This window comes from Pelodiscus sinensis, chromosome 3, assembly GCF_049634645.1.
Source record: "Pelodiscus sinensis isolate JC-2024 chromosome 3, ASM4963464v1, whole genome shotgun sequence".
NCBI classification, from domain to species: domain Eukaryota; kingdom Metazoa; phylum Chordata; order Testudines; family Trionychidae; genus Pelodiscus; species Pelodiscus sinensis.
In genome coordinates, this window is record NC_134713.1 from 146127376 (window position 1) to 146144355 (window position 16980).

The 16980-nt window shown below is 45.7% G+C and overlaps 1 protein-coding gene across 14 annotated transcripts in view; it reads left to right on the forward strand.

Moving 5' to 3' along the window:
- The window catches only part of TRAF5 (TNF receptor associated factor 5), a 72624-nt gene that overhangs the window by 36712 nt on the left and 18932 nt on the right, over nucleotides 1-16980 (forward strand). For 12 of the 14 annotated variants that reach the window (XR_012902894.1, XR_012902898.1, XR_012902899.1 and 9 more), the window contains 6 exons: nucleotides 1490-1547; nucleotides 2838-2939; nucleotides 9695-9859; nucleotides 10556-10633; nucleotides 11000-11074; nucleotides 11340-11432. Coding sequence is in view for 1 of the 14 variants with exons in the window: in XM_075925132.1 (XP_075781247.1) it covers nucleotides 1490-1547; nucleotides 2838-2939; nucleotides 9695-9859; nucleotides 10556-10633; nucleotides 11000-11074; nucleotides 11340-11432 (571 nt within the window). In the remaining 13 variants the exon portion in view is untranslated. Of the gene's footprint in view, nucleotides 1-1489; nucleotides 1548-2347; nucleotides 2940-9694; nucleotides 9860-10555; nucleotides 10634-10999; nucleotides 11075-11339; nucleotides 11433-16980 lie in introns of all 14 variants that reach the window. The other 2 variants (XR_012902901.1, XR_012902900.1) reach the window with 2 other exon arrangements.

The following is a 16980-nucleotide window of genomic DNA, read 5'->3' on the forward strand; positions in this document are numbered from 1 at the left end:
AGCCCATACAGTAGGATTGAGATGAACTTTATTCTGGTTCATTTCTCTGTTTATAATAAAATCAAGCCCCTGGAGGGGGACACATTTGGACTCTGCTGAGTGTGTGGACTGTGTTTTGAAGGCAGACTGAGAATGGTACCTACTTCCATTGGGCTAAAGGTACATGTGTCTCACTATACAACCTGTCATTTGGGGATCAAGGAATGTGTATTATGTGTTTGGGAGTTTTATTTTTAAAAGGTCCTTAGCAGTATTCCCTCAATTTTTTTTCTGTCCATGTGCAGAATATATTTTATGTGCACTGAGGCATGTGTGAATATACGCCACCAAATATACATGTTGCTCTCAGATGTGAGTGCTCTGCTAATCAGCTGAGTGGCATTTGAATCTCTCTAGTACAGTTTGGGTGGCTGGTGGTAAGGAACCTGAGGGCTTTCTGGCACTTGCAAACAAAATAAATCAAGTTGTGGGTCTGATGCAATTGTTTTCAGATAAAAATGTTGATCTTTTATGCTATAGATTATCATAGATGAGAGAACATACAGCAGGATGGTCGAATGGGCATAAAATTCTTGCTTGTCACCATAATATCCAAGTGTGTGTCATTATCTGCATTAAATAGTAGTTTATAATGGTGATTAGACTGATTCTGCTCTCACTTGCACTGGTGTGACTCCATTGACTTTAATGGAGTTATATCATTATAAATCTGATACGAAATCAGAATCAGTCCAATGCTGCAATCAGCTCAAAGAGGTGAAAGGGTCTAGTGAGTTCATGGAGGTTCATCACAGGTAAAAGGAGTTCACCCTTGCAGATCTAATTGCATAGTAGGGAGACATTTTGTTGCATGTATAGTTATCATTATCTTTAAATATACTTTTTAAATGTTTCATATTTGGTTCTCTCCCTTTTGTAGTGTGTCTGTTAAAATAATATATTATTTGGTATTTTCTTTCTTGCCCTTTCTTTTTAGTATTTCTGATAACTTGTTGAAATGGCTCAGGTCATTTTAAAAGTCCCAAGCATGAAAGGGAAACGTACTGCTTAAATTAGGCAAAGAATAAGAAAACTTTCACCTACAATGTGAGATTTTTCCCAAATACATCATCACTTACCAGCAATGGATAGTCATGGGGTAATAAAATCCTGTTAATTAAAAATATTTATTAACAATAGAATAATTTATACTAAATCCAGTGCCCAGTTAATCTGAGTCTTTATCATTTGAACTTGGCTTTATAATTCTTAGTATAATACACTTTCAAAATGCTATTCAAACATTATTAAATCCCTATATGTATGTAATAATGAAAATTAGCAAGGTGCATTATGAGGCTTTTCCCACTTGTCCCTGAGGCATCTGGAACTTGCTAGCAGAATAAAGAAATTGATGAACCAATAGTCTGAATCAAGATGGCCAAGCCTCTGTGGAAGGAATTATACATTCTATGAATTAACATTTTTCTGCCTTTTTCCTTCAATTTAGAGAACTGAATCCAGTACCCACCTGTCCTGTAGACAAAGAAACAATAAAAGGACACGAGGTAAGAAAAGGAATAATTCTTATAGTTATTGTTGCTAGGATAGCCAGCCTTTTTTGGGGAAAGGACCTCCAATGGAAGTGTAAGATAAAGCAGAGAACAAATGCAGCTCTCAGCCTTCAAGGGCACTGGCACCTTCAAAGAAGCTGTTTGATGATGTTTTGTTGATGAAGTAAGACACTAATGAATAAGACACATCTCAAGCAGTTATCCCATACTCTACTGAATTGTTTCAAAATAAAGCCATCTTAATAATTTGTATTGGGAGTCCTGCCTTAAATGCTGTAGTATGTGATCTATACTCACAGACATGGCAGATTCATAAGGTGTCTATGGTCTTGAAGAGAATTTCCAGCAGAGAATACATTTCTTATTCTTTTAATTTCTTATGCTATTCTGGCTATTTAACAGACCTTAGTTTTAATGTAATCTGCAAACTTAATTTTGGGGTATTCTTTTGGAGGGAAAACATTTACATAATGGCTGTTGTTTAAGTCATGTTCTCTTTGGCATATATTTGTTTGTCCCAAAAGTTTGAGCATGAGCCTTCCCTGAATCCATGTGTTTCTGCCAGGGTGCATTCCTTGTGGATTTCACATCTCCCACCGAGCAAGGAACTTGGGTACTGAGATGTGCCCATCATTCCATGTGTCAGGGATGTTGTAGGTATTTCACCCACCATTTTATTCACTGGATTTACCCTCCTCTCCTTTTATTGTGTGCACAAATTGTAGTGGCAACAGTAACACAAAAAGATTATTTGGAATCATTAATATAATAGTAATACTTTGTGCTTGTTATAGTGCTTCTCATTTTGAAGATATCAAAAGAAGGCTGACAGTCTGCTCTGAGAGTTTAATTTGGCTCTCATCCAACAAGTGGAAGATGCATATGAGCAGTGTACTGTATCCTCTCTTCCCTGAAGCTAAAAGCATCACCTCTGCAACAGCTTCATCCCAGAGCAGGTCCTAGAATGAAAGACCAAGGTTAGCCTCAATCCCAGGTTTCCAAAGCTGCAGTACAATAGGTAGCTCAATGCATAATCCATGTAGTCAGCCTGTTTTTATTTCATGCTTCAAAGCATCCCACTGTTGTTCTTAGTCTGGTATTGTCAGTGATTTCCTTTTACTGCTATTCTCAGTATATGTTTTCAGCATGACATTGTCTGGAACCACACTAGCAGCTGGAATGGATGCCTCATTTAAAAATTACATGTGGTAGGTTGCTGTCCTTTTTGTGTCCTTGATGATGCAAGATCATATACTTTGTGAATGTAGGTTGCTTTCTTTGCAGGTGTTCAAAGACAACTGCTGTAAAAGAGAGGTTCTCAACTTGCAAGTATTTTGCAAAAATGCTCCTGGATGCAAATCAAAAATAATTCTGGGGCGATATCAGGTTAGTATTAAAGTATCTTTCTCTATGTTGGCCCAAATTCTGAAGTCTTTAGTTGGTCAAAACTTTGATTTGATATAAATTAATTTGCTCTTTCCCCTTTAAACTGTTATCATTATGCTTCAGAGTTATTAGAGCACTGAATTTACTGTAACTAAAGTTTGGCCCATGTACATACTTCTTGATTTGACCTATTGAGTGTACTACTCTATCTAAATGTGAAACAAATATTAAGCTGAAGCATGTGCAGCTGTAAGTCCATGTGTTATATTTTAAGTAATTGGCTTATAAGAACTCTTGTTAACACATATTCCTTCATTTCGTGCCAATGTCTTTGTCAGCTGACTGTAGTACAGTAAGACAGTACTATATTTGGTCACATTCAGGCTTTCTTTGCTCCTGTAAGAGAGAAAAAAACAGTAATTTTGTTAAAAAGAATTCTGTAGAAAATGAGAGACAGGAGACTCAGGCATGTAGATACCATGGTGTCACGGCTCAAAAATTACCCAGCCTGACACTGAGTGCAGAGATGGGGAGCTGGCTAGTAGAATAAACTCTGTAAAACCTGTCTCTGTGACTCCCAGAGACAAACTTGTCCAGTCTCAGTCTCCCTGAGATCCAAAAAGACAAAGACTGATTACTCTCTGCCACCATGCAAGTGATTAAAAGAAAATATAAAATAAATCCTTTTCCAGGGAAGAGATCACTTGGGAATCCCCTTCCTAAGGCAAAGTTCTCCCCCCTTCTCCAACCTCCATTTTGCTTGGAGTTGGGAAAACAAACAGAGGGAATCCACAGAGAACAATGGGATCTCCTCCTCCTGGACGATTTATGCACGTAGGCTTAAAGACACAACAATCAACCAATACTGGTTGTTAAGAACAAAAAGGAAAACACTTATTATCAAAACAAAACTACTGTTGCAAGCATAGTAAATGACTGGGTGGAATAAAATAGACTCAGGGGAAATCCATGCATTGTAATCCTGAGTTACAAAGAGAAAAACAGTTAACCAGCTTAGACATGATTTCCAAACCTCCAAACAAGGAAAACAATAAAACCTGATGGACTATGTAAACTTTTCCCTACTTACACATTTCAAGAAGTCCATTCTTGGGAAAGCCTGTCTCCCTCCATACCTGGAAGAAACTGCTCTGATCTCAAACAAAGAAAAGAGGAAGAAAACCCCCTTTCTCTTGGTTTGAAATTCCCATCTGCATTTTATTGGCTGAATGCCTGAGCCCCCTCCCCCAGGTGCTTAACCCTTTCCTCACTCTTCAGGTAAGTCAGATTCTCCTTAGCAGCTCCTATTTATGACAAATGGGGTATGTCTAGACTATAGGGATTTTTTGAAAGAAGTGGCCTTTTTACAAAAAAATCTTTACCTGCGTCTAGACTGCCGTAACATTCTGTCAACAATAAATCGAAAGAACGTGGCAGTTTTGTCGACAGCGATAAACCTCATTTTACAAGGAATAACGCCATTTTTTATAGAGATCTGTCGAAAAAAGGTATGTGTAGATGTGGGGAAGCTTTTTTTTTTTTTTTCTCAAAAATAAAGGCCTCCAGGCAAAAGCCCTGGTGGACACTCCTTGCCAGACCTTTCACCTCTATTGTTCCTGTCTGTAGCCATCTTTTAAAGGCACAGGCACCAAGGAGAAGCATTGTGGCAGCAAGCCAGCTCCAAGCAGGACCCTGACCGCTCGGCTGTTCCTGGTAGGCCCACTTTACAACCATGTCACAGGCACAAGCCCTCCGAGACCTCCCTGGCCCTTCCAGGGACACATCCCAGGACCAAGCCAGGGGCACCAAAAACCAGGCACCATCGTGGTCTGGCCCTGAGAGCAAAACCCTCTTGCAGCTCTGATCCGAGGAGGTGTCTTTGCAGGCCCTGCAGTCCAGGAGAAATGTGGACGTTTATGCCTGAATGGCAGATGGCCTAGCCAAAAAAGGCCACCACCCCCACACACTAGACCAAGTGCCAGCCAAGGTCAAGAAACTGTGGCAGGGGTATGTCAGGGCCTGTGAGTGCAGCTCCCTGTCTAGGGAAGCAGCACACTGCTGTGCCTACTACGAGGACCTGGACTGAATCCTGGGGGCATGGGAACCCCTGTCTCTGGAGAAGGTTGTGGAGTCAGGGATGGAGAGACCTGTGCAGCAGCGGCCACAGCTCCAGGATTACATCCCTGAGGACCAGCAGCTCTAAGATGAGGAGAAGGAGGAGGACACCAAGAGCACAGTGACCCTCACCCAGGAGCCCCAGATGCAGAAGGCCTCCCAGACATCTTCGGACACCAGGGAGGGAACATCAGGTGAGTGCTGTGAGGGTCCAATGCATACAGGACAGGGGAGGCGGGAGCAAAGGGGATGGTGCGATACTGTGACGTATCATGCTGATCACAGCCTGGGGGGCTCCCACACATGGCCGACCACAGGGAGGGCCGTCCTACTCTCACATGGGTGCGAGGTACCAGTTGCTCCCGCAGACTGTTGCCAGGTGCAAGCATGGGTTGAGGACCCTGGGACAGCCACACAGCTCCAGGCCACTCTGTAGCCTGTGGGAACTCAACTGTGGCCCGACACTTGTCTGTGCTGCTTGGCCATGGTGTGTGTGTGAGAGGGGGCAGGATGGTGGCCTGCACACCCTCTGGGCTCCAGTGAGGCTGTGGCTGCTGGCCAGCCCACACCAGGCCTTGCTGAGAGAACATCAGCATCCTCTGACTCTAGGATAGGCACTGACTGCAGTGAAGGAGGGTATGTCCTCAGGGACAATGTGAGCATGCATGACCGACTACTTTTCCCTCTTGCCCTCCACAGCCAGACCAGCCATCCAGAAGGAGCGAGCCACACCTGTCCCACCACCCAGACGATTGCATGGAAACCGCCAGCACTGGTGCACATACCTGGATCTGATGCGCCAGCACATCTTGGTCCTGCAAAGGATGCAGGACACGTTTTCCCAGAGGATGCAGGCAGAGGCAGAGTGGTGCACTCACTTGCTAGATGAGTTCGTCCAGCAGCACGCTGCTATTTGTGCTGCTATCCAGGAGGCAATGACCTTCCCAGGTCCTGTCCCTGTTCCTGCTCAGCCTGTGCCCCCCCCCATACTCTCTGCCATCCCAAACCCAGGTTCAGTCCCACTTGCCCAGCCCCCTACTGTCCCAGGCCGCATGCAAGGCCGTCTCAGAAGAGTCCCCCATAGCTGAAGCACCAGGAGCTATTCATCTGGGTGGCACCCTCATTCATGAGATACCCTTCCTCCTTCCCCCTTCTCCCCCCCCCCCAGGTTTACAACCCCCTACCCACCAGTGAGTGAGGGAAGAACTTTAATTTTTTAAATAAAACTTTATTTTTCATTACTGTTTGCTACCTAGAACTTTGAAGTAAATTGTAACCATTTTGAAAATCACACCTGTGTCTCTGTGTGTATGTCCACAAAGTGGGGCAGGGATGCGTTTGTGGGGGAAGGCATTGGGGGGCAAGGAACAAGCCCACATTTGGAAGGCCCTGGGGAAAGTCATTGGGCTCCTTGGGAGACTCTCTACCTCGGGGCCTCCCGAATACGCAATCCTGACTGGTGGGTTTTGCAGATGGCAGCTGTCCAGAGTTGCTCAAACTGCCTCCCCTCCACATCAGCCTGTGTCCCCTACCCTGGGAGGAAGGTCTCCCCTTTCCTCTCCACCAGGTTGTGCAGCACACAACAGGTGGCAATCACCTCGGGGATGTTGCGTTCCCCCATGTCCAGGCAGTGAGCAGGCACCTAAACCTGCCCTTCAGATGCCCGAAGGCGCATTCCACCTGCAAGCAAGCCCGGTTCAGGTGGGAGTTAAATAGTTCCCTGCTCGTGTCCAAGTGTCCAGTGAACGGCTTCATGAGCCAGGGCATAAGGGGGTAGGCCGTGTCGGCCACAATGCACATAGGCATCTGCACATTCCCGACTGCAAAGTTGCGCTGCGGAAAGAATGTCTCTGCCTGCAGCCTGTGGTACAGTTATGAGTTGTAGAAGATGCGGGCATCATGTGCCCAGCCTGACCAGCTGACACAAATGTCCGTAAACTGTCCCCAGTGGTTGACCAGGGTCTGCAGCACCATTGAGAACCTTCCTGTTTATGTATTGGGCTGCTTGATGGGGTGGTGAGCGTATCAGGATGTGAGTCCCATCGAGTGCTCCACCGCAGTTCAGGAATCCTAGCCCTGCAAATCCAGCCACGATGGTATCTAGGTCTCTGAGGTGGACAGTCCTGCGAAGCAGCTCCAAATAGATGGCCATCACCACCTGCAGAAAGGGACAAATAGAAACACACATAACAGGAAATTAGAGGGGTTGCCTGAGCTGTTGAGAGATGTTCCTCCACCCCTTCCCTCCAAGACCCCAGGAGCCTCCCCAAAGGCAGGGCAGGGTGAGGCCAGGAGGGCTTCTACCACTCCCACTCCCACTCCATCCCCCATTCCCTCTGCCCTTTCCTAATGGCCCCCCTTTTCTGCCCCCTCCCATGGACTGTCTCCAGAGAATGACTTGCCTCCATCAAGACGGCCCCAACAGTAAACCACCCCACGCCAAACTACTATCCCACCGAGCAGAAGCTGTCGGGGATGGCCAACTTCCAGAGGGCAATACTGACCTGCTTCTCCAGAGGGATGGCGGGCTGCAAGTGGGTGTCCTGGCGTTGTAGGGCAGGGGCAAGCCAGGCACACAGCTCCTGGAATGTGGACTTCTGTATACGGAAGTTTCGGAGTCAAGCCTGGTCTTCCCACTGCTCCATGATGAGCCGGTCCCACTGGTATGAACTGGTGTCCAGCCTCCAAAATTTCCTCTCCGGGAGTAAGTTCGGTGGCAAGGGCAGTGGTGCTGCAGCCCGAGCGAGGGGCTCAAGGCTGGGTTCTGAATCCAGATCTGCACGAGCATCATGCTGGTCTCATGTAGATGCAGCAGAACTTCAAGCATAACAGTGTGGGGCTATCGCTTGCCCAGTAGCAGCTCCAGCTCCATATCAAAAAAAGGATGAAAAGCAAAAAACCAACCAAAAACCAAACTACTGTGGTGTCCCTGAAAGGAGGGCAACCAGAGCAAGCACTGCAGCAGCTTTGTTTTCCCTCTCAGAGGTAGGCAAGCCAGAAGCAGCAGCAGAGAAATGGCTATTGAGGGGGATCCCCTTAAGCATGCATCTCTGCAAAGGGCAGGCAGCAGCACCCAGAAGTAAAGGATGCCCCCATGCCCTGCCAGAAGTGGTTCCAGGTGCCATTTTTTCGACAGGCAGTCTGGATGCTCTTTTTTGAAAAAGTGGATCACTTTTTCAATCACTTAGTACAATCTAGACGCTCTCTTTTGAAAGAGATTTTGAATTCTTTTGAAAAAGTCTCTTGAAAAAGGCGTGTAATCTAAACGTACCCATAGTGATGGAAAATCTTTGAGAACCTAAAGAAATGTTGCTGCTTCCCAACATAAATTGTTTCAGTTTGGTTCCTGTTTGAGATATTAACTGGACAAGGAGTGGAAATCCAGCAAAGATTCTCTCTGAAAATTCAGATCTTTCTCTGACTTCAGTTACAGGAGCGGTCATGATCATGAGGGTTAGCCAGCATCCTGGTGACTAAGGGGTTAACTGTGTCCCTTACCTAAGCCAGGTAGAGTCAGCCAATAGGAATTCAGGTAGGAATTTCAAACTTTCAGACAAAGGAATTTTTGGGTTTTTTTCCCTTTTTTGTCTCTGGGCAGTTTCTCTCCAGCTACTGAGGGGGACAGACACTATGTCTCCCTCTAAGAAAAGACTCTTCACTATCTGTAAGTAGGATAAAGTTTAGATAAATCTGTTAGGTTTTATGGTTTGGGAATGGGAATATGATGTCTCTGCATCTAAAAATGGGGTTTTCTCTCTTTTGCAACTAAGTTTGGGCCCATTGTGGAATCCCCCATGTGTATATTAATTGGTGACTTTTCCATCTAGTCATTATGTGTGTAGGTTTAAAACTAATAAAAGAAAGTTCTTCTTCACACAGCGTGTAGTCAACCTATGGAACTCCTTGCCAGAGGAGGCTGTGAAGGCTAGGACTATAATAGAGTTTAAAGAGAAGCTAGATAATTTCATGGAGGTTAGGTCCATAAAAGGCTATTAGCCAGGGGATAAAGTGGTGTCCTTCGCCTCTGTCTGTCAGAGGCTGGAGAGGGACGGCAGGAGACAAATCGCTTGATCATTGTCTTCAGTCCACCCTCTCTGGGGCACCTGTTGGCCACTGTCAGTAGACAGGATACTGGGCTAGATGGACCTTTGGTCTGACCCAGTACGGCCGTTCTTATGTTCTTATGGTGATGATAAAAGTTCGTTCTTTCTTTTCTTTTTATTAACCTAGTATTGGTTAATTTTTGTGTCCTGGTTTTACTTTAGGGGCTGAGATTTCCCTGATTTCCTTATCATTACTTGGGTGGTGGCAGTGGATTTTTTATCCCCAAAATCTAGGGTTTTAAGATTTTGGGGGGAAGCTTTATACCAAAGCCTGGAAAGAGAAGGGTTTGGGGTACTTTTGTGGGCCCCCACTTCTGCATTTATCATGCCAGAGTGGGGAAAAAGCCTTGACAGGAGCCATTAATGGTAGAGTGTTGTCTTGGTTTTCTTTAAATTAACCTATTTAGTGTTTTAATATCTCTAGCAAACACTTTGGTATGTTAACTAATGGCACAATTAACTATATTCTAACCTACTTAATGCATTCTACACTCATATGACTTTTAAAATATGATGCTGTTTTGTTGCATGGCACAGGATCACCTTCAGCAATGCTTATTTGAATGTGTTCAGTGCACTAATGATGGATGTCATGATCAAATTCTTCGGAAAGATTTAAAAGATCACTTAATTCTGCACTGTAAATTTCGAGAAGAAATATGCCAGTATTGTAACACATACATGGTTTCAGTTAATTTAAAGGTAAGATTGTGAAAGATTTCCCAAACACATATTATAAATTCAGCTGTTTGGAACCTTTTTCACAGCAGTTCAAAGTAGCTGTGTGGTTTTATGCTTATAAAACAGAATTCATTTAAATATCTGAATAACATATATGTAACTTGTAACATTATTATTGATAACTGTAGGTAAAAATTGGATTCAGTTCCACATACCTCTTTGAAAATAATACTTAACAAAATTATATTTAAATATACTCTTTTTGACAAATTAGTAATTTTTTTCTACGCACAATGGCACAAATTTATCTCTGTCTGGGAATTACACAAGAGAAATTTGGCCTCAAATGTCTAAATCTGCTTTTTGAATGTTTCAGTCAAAATGATTTAGTCATTTCCAAGATCAAGGCTAGGAAAAAGTGTGTTGTTTTGCTCATATTAAACAAATTCTGGCAACATTTCCTCCTCTGCACATTTCCAAGGATTTAAGTAAGGCTATTGAATGCTTGATTTTTGCAACCATAACATTCCTTTAAGTCTGTGTATGTAATTATTTTCTGAGTGCCACCAATGTGTGTATTTATAGTAAGTATTCTGTAAAGAATATATATCTTGTCTATTTCTACTTTGCATTAACTGTACAATCTTTAAAAACTGAGTTGTTCATAAATAATAAGACTGGTATATAAGCCATTCCTGATCAAATTTTTTTTTTCAGAACCATGAGAAAAATGATTGTCCAGATTTTCCTGTGCCTTGTCTCCACAACTGTTCTCAGATAATCCTGAAAAAGGAGGTATTATTTTGTTGTATTACTAACTGTAAATTGGCAAATTATATAGTTTTGTGAAAACTAAAAGTTACATCATAGGCCTCACGAGTCGACATTTGGCAATATGAATCAGCTACTCCTGTTGGTTTCTAAAATTGATATGTGATCTTATCAAAGCATATCCTAGAATGCACTATGCTTTGCAGAGCTTTTGCCCATTGCATTATTATAAATCATCTGTCTCATTTGTTGACACTAATTAACCAATTTCCATTGTATGTGACAAATCTTAACATCACTTTGGCATTTTTCACCCTATAGAGGAGTTTAGATTCAATGCAGGTATTCAATAATTTTATCACTACCACTTTGTTTTGTAAATAATTGCAGATTGATGAACACTTTTCTGTGTGCCCTGAGGCAGAAGTAGATTGTCCCTATAAACAATATGGCTGTCCTGTAAAGGTACTGTAATCTAGACCTCTATTTGTACTGTGATTGGGGTGTGCCTTCAAAGGGACTAAAGGGTGGTAAACCTACAAAACTATTTTTCTGTCCTCTCACAGTTCCTTTCAATATGATTTAAGATATTAAAGTAAGCAGCTGATGCTGTTCGTCCCTTTCTGAAGCATGCAAAGAAGCATTTTACCATTTGCCCCAATAGAACTTTCCATTTAACCGTTCTGTTAATCTGGAAGGTGGTTTATTATTTTTTTACCTTTGCCCCCAGATTAAAAGAGGAAAGCTTGCAGAACATGAGAATGCTGCTCTGAAGGAACACATGCTACAAATTTTAGATAAGAATTCCAAATTGGAAGAACAAGTAAGTCATATGTAATGAAACTTCAACAGCTTTTAACTGGCATAAGAAGAGTATAGATTGTACATGTGTTGGAATTGGCCCAGCCTTTTCTTTAAAGAATATTAATCCTTTCATCCCACATTTTGCAACCCATTCAGAAACCCTTTACAGTGAAATCAATAAGCTAGATTAACCTCCCACTAGGGATGTAAGCAACTTGTCAACTACCCGATAAGCAAATGCTTATGAGGTAGTTGAGTAGGAATTCGACTAGTCACTTCCCTTCTTGCCGACTTAAAACCAGTTCCCCCCAGCACTGTCTCCACGGGGGGCAGGGAGGGCAGAGGGGAAATGGCACGAGCAGGGATTTAAACAGTTCCACTCTGTTTCATGCTGGTCCGACTGCATCTCCTCTCACTTTGAAATGTACAAAAGCCACAGGCACAGAGGGAAACCCGCGCCAGCAGGGACAGCTTTGGTCCCTGCTGGCGTGGGTTCTTGCTACCTCTCCCCCTTTGAAATAGTGGCTCTTGTGCATTTCAAGTGGGAGATAGGTAGCAGGAACCTACTGCATCTCTCCCTTTGAAATATACAAGAGTCACGGGTGGCTCCTGTGTATTTAAAAGGGAGAAGCACAGTGGGATAGTGACCCCCCCCCCCCATTGACTAATCGAGTAGTCGATGGAAATGCCATCAACTACTCCATTAGCTGATTAATCAAAATTTAACATCCCTGCTCCTTACCCCTGCACTGACCCTGGTGTATTTTGTTGCCACTGCTCTCCTTGCTATTTTCCATCTCACACTCTCCCTTTGTGGGGAAGGGCTTGGGACATCAGCCTACATTTTGGCTGGGAGCTCCATAGTAGATTTTCCAGGGATGTGGGGACAGGGAGCTGCAAAGATACAGGCAGCTGTAACGATGGTGAGATGCCTTATGGCTCTCCAGACCATAGAATCATAGAATACTAGGACTGGAAGGGACCTCAAGAGGTCATTGAGTCCAGTCCCCTGCCCTCATGGCAGGACCAAATACTGTCTAGATCATCCCTGAGGGTCTGTCTACACTACAAAGTTAATTCGAACTAACAGTTGTTAGTTCGAATTAACTTTCATAGCGTCTATACATGCAAACTGCTAGTTCGAACTTAATTCGAACTAGCGGAGCGCTTAATTCGAACTAGGTTAACCTCATTCTACAAGGACTAACGCCTAGTTCAAATTAAGTAGTTCGAATTAAGGGCTGTGTAGCCACTTAATTCGAACTAGTGGGAGGCTAGCCCTTCCCAGGTTCCCCCTGGTGGCCACTCTGGGCCAAACCAGGAAAACTCTCCTCTTCCCCAGCCCCGTGGCCCTTAAAAAGGGAGACTTTGGCCAGACGGCACTTGCCAGAGACAGGCCTTCCAGCAATCTCTGCCCCTGACCCAGTGGCCCCATGATGAGCCAGGGAGCCAGTGACAGCCAGCCATCCCCCGCCCAGTCCCCTAGCACTCAGGGGCCAGCCAGGGGCCGTAGACTTGCACGCCCTCCTGGACTAGTGCGGAGGTCATGGACCTCATTGAGGTTTGGGGGCAGGCCCCCAACCTCCATGATCCCTGCACTAGGTGGAGGAATGTGGCCGTCTACGGCCGCATAGCGACTGCCATTGCCCAAAAGGGACACAGGCACACCCAAGAGCAGGTGCGCCTGAAAGCGAAAGAGCTGCGGCAGGTGTACGCCAGGGCCACCAGGGGCAGCGCCGCAGCAAAGGCTGCCACCTTCTCCTATTTCCCCACCCTCGACTGACTCTTGGGTGGTGGGGCGGTGTGCGCCAGCCCGGGAGGCAGCGAGCTGGGACCGGAGGGCCCTGATCCGGGCGCACCAGAGGGGCCACCGTAAGCAGTTCCAGCACTGGAGTCGGCAGGGTCATCCGGGGAGGCCATACTGGGTAAGTGCCAGCACTGTCCCCTGCCCAGGGGGGAGGCAGGGAGGGAGACCAGGGACCGCGTGCGTGCGCCATGACTCCCACGGATCATGCAGCCAGCTGTGCACGTGCAACCATGTGCCATGCCACCCTTGGGCAGGTGGCTCCAGCTGCGTGACTCCCGGGGGCCATGGCCCAATAGGCACATGCGTGTGTGAAGAGACCTGACACGCTCCCGACCCCGGGGCAGACCCAGTAGGATGCTCTCCCTTCACACGCCCCCTCTACACAGAGGCAGGGGACATCTCTCCCCCCCCGCCCAGGCCACACTATACACGGCACAGGGGCATGGGTGCGGTCTTGGGGCAGCTCCCAGTCCCAAGGAGAGCCAGACATCCTGACCATGGCCTCTGTACAAACACAACGGCTCTGACGGTGCAGGGCACGGTTGCCCTCACGTCGCAGCGGGAGGGCTGGGCATCAACCACTGTGTCCCCAGGGAGAACTGACCACTTCTCTTCTTTCTCTACAGCTGCACCAGCTGCTCGTGCAGGGCGCTCCACACCTCCCAGGACATGCTCCTGTACCCGCGGCCTGCTCCGGACCACCACCACGAAGCAAAATTACTGGGACCAGCACCTGGCGTCCCTGCGAGCCCTGACCCACACCGTGGAGGCCTGGATGCGGGCAGACCTGCAGCTCCACCAGGAGCAGTTGGCTGAGGAGCGAACCAGAAATGCTACCCTGCAGGCCCTGCTGCAGAGCATGGTGCCCCTTGCCCATCCTGCGCCTGCTGCCCTCCCAACTACTGTCCCTCCTCCCACTCCTGCCCCTCTCCCACCTCTTCTTCCTCAACCCCCACACCCTCCTCCTTAATGTCCACACCCTCCACCTCAACCTCCGCATCCTCCACCCCATCACCCCGGAGACGCTGAGGCCCACTCCCTCGCCGTGCTGGGAGGCAGTTGGCCCGGCAAGACCCCCACCCCGATCCCTAAGTTTCCCCTCCCCCTCCTTCCCCTTGCTTCCCCCTTCCAGCTCCCTCCTCCCAGGTTTCCTCCTCCCCTCTCCCACCCTCTCTCCTGCCCTCTCCCACCTCCTTTTCCCTGTCTCCCGACAGTTTCATTCCTCTTCCCCAGTTGTGTTGAATAAAGAGAATTGTTATTTTTGAAAACACGTGTCTTTTATTTGACATCAGGAAGGGGGGGCTAGGGAAGTGGAAGGAGGAGAGGGAGGAATGGGGCACATGCCCCTGGTGGGGCAGACCGGAGAGACTGTTAGTGCTCTTCAGAGTGGAAGCTCTCCCATAGGGCCCCCTGGATCCTGACATCCCCTTGATAGTCCTCCCGGATGGCAGCCTGCAGACAGTGCAGCCAGGCTGCCGGCAACGTGTCCATGAGATGCAGCAGAGTCCCCGGGGGCAGGTCTGGTTCCATGTAGCAGAGTGCTGTGGTGTCCCGAGTGAGAGCAAGCAGAGCACTCCAAAACACAAATGTTTTGCTGTCCATCAGCGAGGTAAACCAGCAAGCAGAGAAATCTGAGAACTGTCTGTCCAGGATGGGGGTCAGGTCCCGTTAAGCACAGCCCTCGGTTTACAGCCTTAACTTCGGTTTAGAGTCCACTCAATGTGGACATGCTATTTCGAATTAGCAAAATGCTAATTCAAATTAGTTTTTAGGTCTAGATGCGCTAATTCGAATTAGCTTAGTTCGAATTAACTAATTCGAATTAAGTTAGTTCGAATTAGTGCTGTAGTGTAGACATACCCTGATAGACATTTATCTAACCTACTCTTAAATATCTCCACAGATGGAGATTCCACAACCTCCCTGGGTAATTTATTCCAGTGTTTGACTACCCTGACAGGAACTTTTTCCTAATGTCCAACCTAAACCTCCATTGCTGCAGTTTAAGCCCATTGCTTCTTGTTCTATCCCCAGAGGCCAAGATGAACAAGTTTTCTCCCTCCTCCTTATGACGCCCTCTTAGATATCTGAAAACTGCTATGATGTTCCCCCTCAATCTTCTCTTTTCTAAACTAAACAAACCTAATTCCTTCAGCCGGTCATGTTCTCTAGACCTTTAATCATTCTCATTGCTCTTCTCTGGACCCTCTCCAATGTCTCTACATCTTTCTTGAAATGTGGTGCCCAGAACTGAACACAATACTCTAATTGAGGCCTAACCAGTGCAGAGTAGAGCGGAAGAATGACTTCTCGTGTCTTGCTCACAACACACCTGTTAATGCATCCCAGAATCATGTTTGATTTCTTTGCAACAGCATCACACTGCTGACTCATATTTAGCTTTTGGTCCACTCTAACCCCTAGAGCCCATTCTGCCATACTCCTTCCTAGACAGTCGCTTCCCATTCTGTATGTATGAAACTGATTGTTCCTTCCTAAGTGGAGCACTTTGCATTTGTCTTTATTGAACTTCATCCTATTTACCTCAGACCATTTCTCCAATTTGTCCAGGTCATTTTGAATTATGACCCTATCCTCCAGATTAGTCACAACCCCTCCCAGCTTGGTATCATCTGCAAACTTAATAAGCGTACTTTCTATGCCAACATCTAAATTGTTGATGAAGATATTGAACAGAACCGGTCCCAGAACAGACCCCTGCGGAACCTCGCTTGTTAGGCCTTTCCAGCAGGATTGTGAACCATTAATAACTACTCTCTGAGTACGGCTATCCAGCCAGTTATGCACCCACTTTATCATTGCCCCATCTAAGTTGTATTTACCTAGTTTATTGATAAGACTATCATGCGAGACCGTATCAAACACCTTACTAAAGTCTAGGTATATCACATCCACCGCTTCTCCCTTATCCACAAGACTCGTTATCCTATTAAAGAAAGCTATCAGATTGGTTTGACATGATTTGTTCTTTACAAATCCATGCTGGCTGTTCCCTATCACCTTGCCACTTTCCAAGTGTTTACAGATGATTTCCTTAATTGCTTGCTCCATTATCTTCCCTGGCAAATAAGTTAAACTAACTGGTCTGTAGTTTCCTGGGTTGTTCTTATTTCCCTTTTTATAGATGGCCACTATATTTGCCCTTTTCCAGTCCTCTGGAATCTCTCCTGTCTCCCATGATTTTCCAAAGATGATAGCTAGAGGCTCAGATACCTCTTCTATCCGCTCCTTGAGTATTCTAGGATGCATTTCATCTGGCCCTGGTGACTTGCAGGCATCTAGCTTTTCTAGGTGATTTTTAACTTGTTCTTTTTTTATTTTATCTTCTAAAACTACCCCCTTCCTACTAGCATTCACTATGTTATGCATTCCTTCAGACTTCTCGGTGAAGACTGAAACAAAGAAGTCATTGAGCATCTCTGCCATTTCCAAGTTTCCGGTTACTGTTTCTCCCTCCTCACTGACCAGTGGGCCTACCCTCTCCTTGGTCTTCCTCTTGCTTCTAATGTATTTATAAAAAGTCTTCTTGTTTCCCTTTATTCCCGTAGCTAGTTTGAGCTCATTCTGTGCCTTTGCCTTTCTAACCTTGCCCCTGCATTCCTGTGTTGTTTGCCTATATTCATCCTTTGTAATTTGTCCCACTTTCCATTTTTTTATATGACTCTCTTTTTATTTTTAGATCATGCAAGATCTCGTGGTTAAGCCAAGGTGGTGTTTTGCCATATTTTCTATCTGTCTG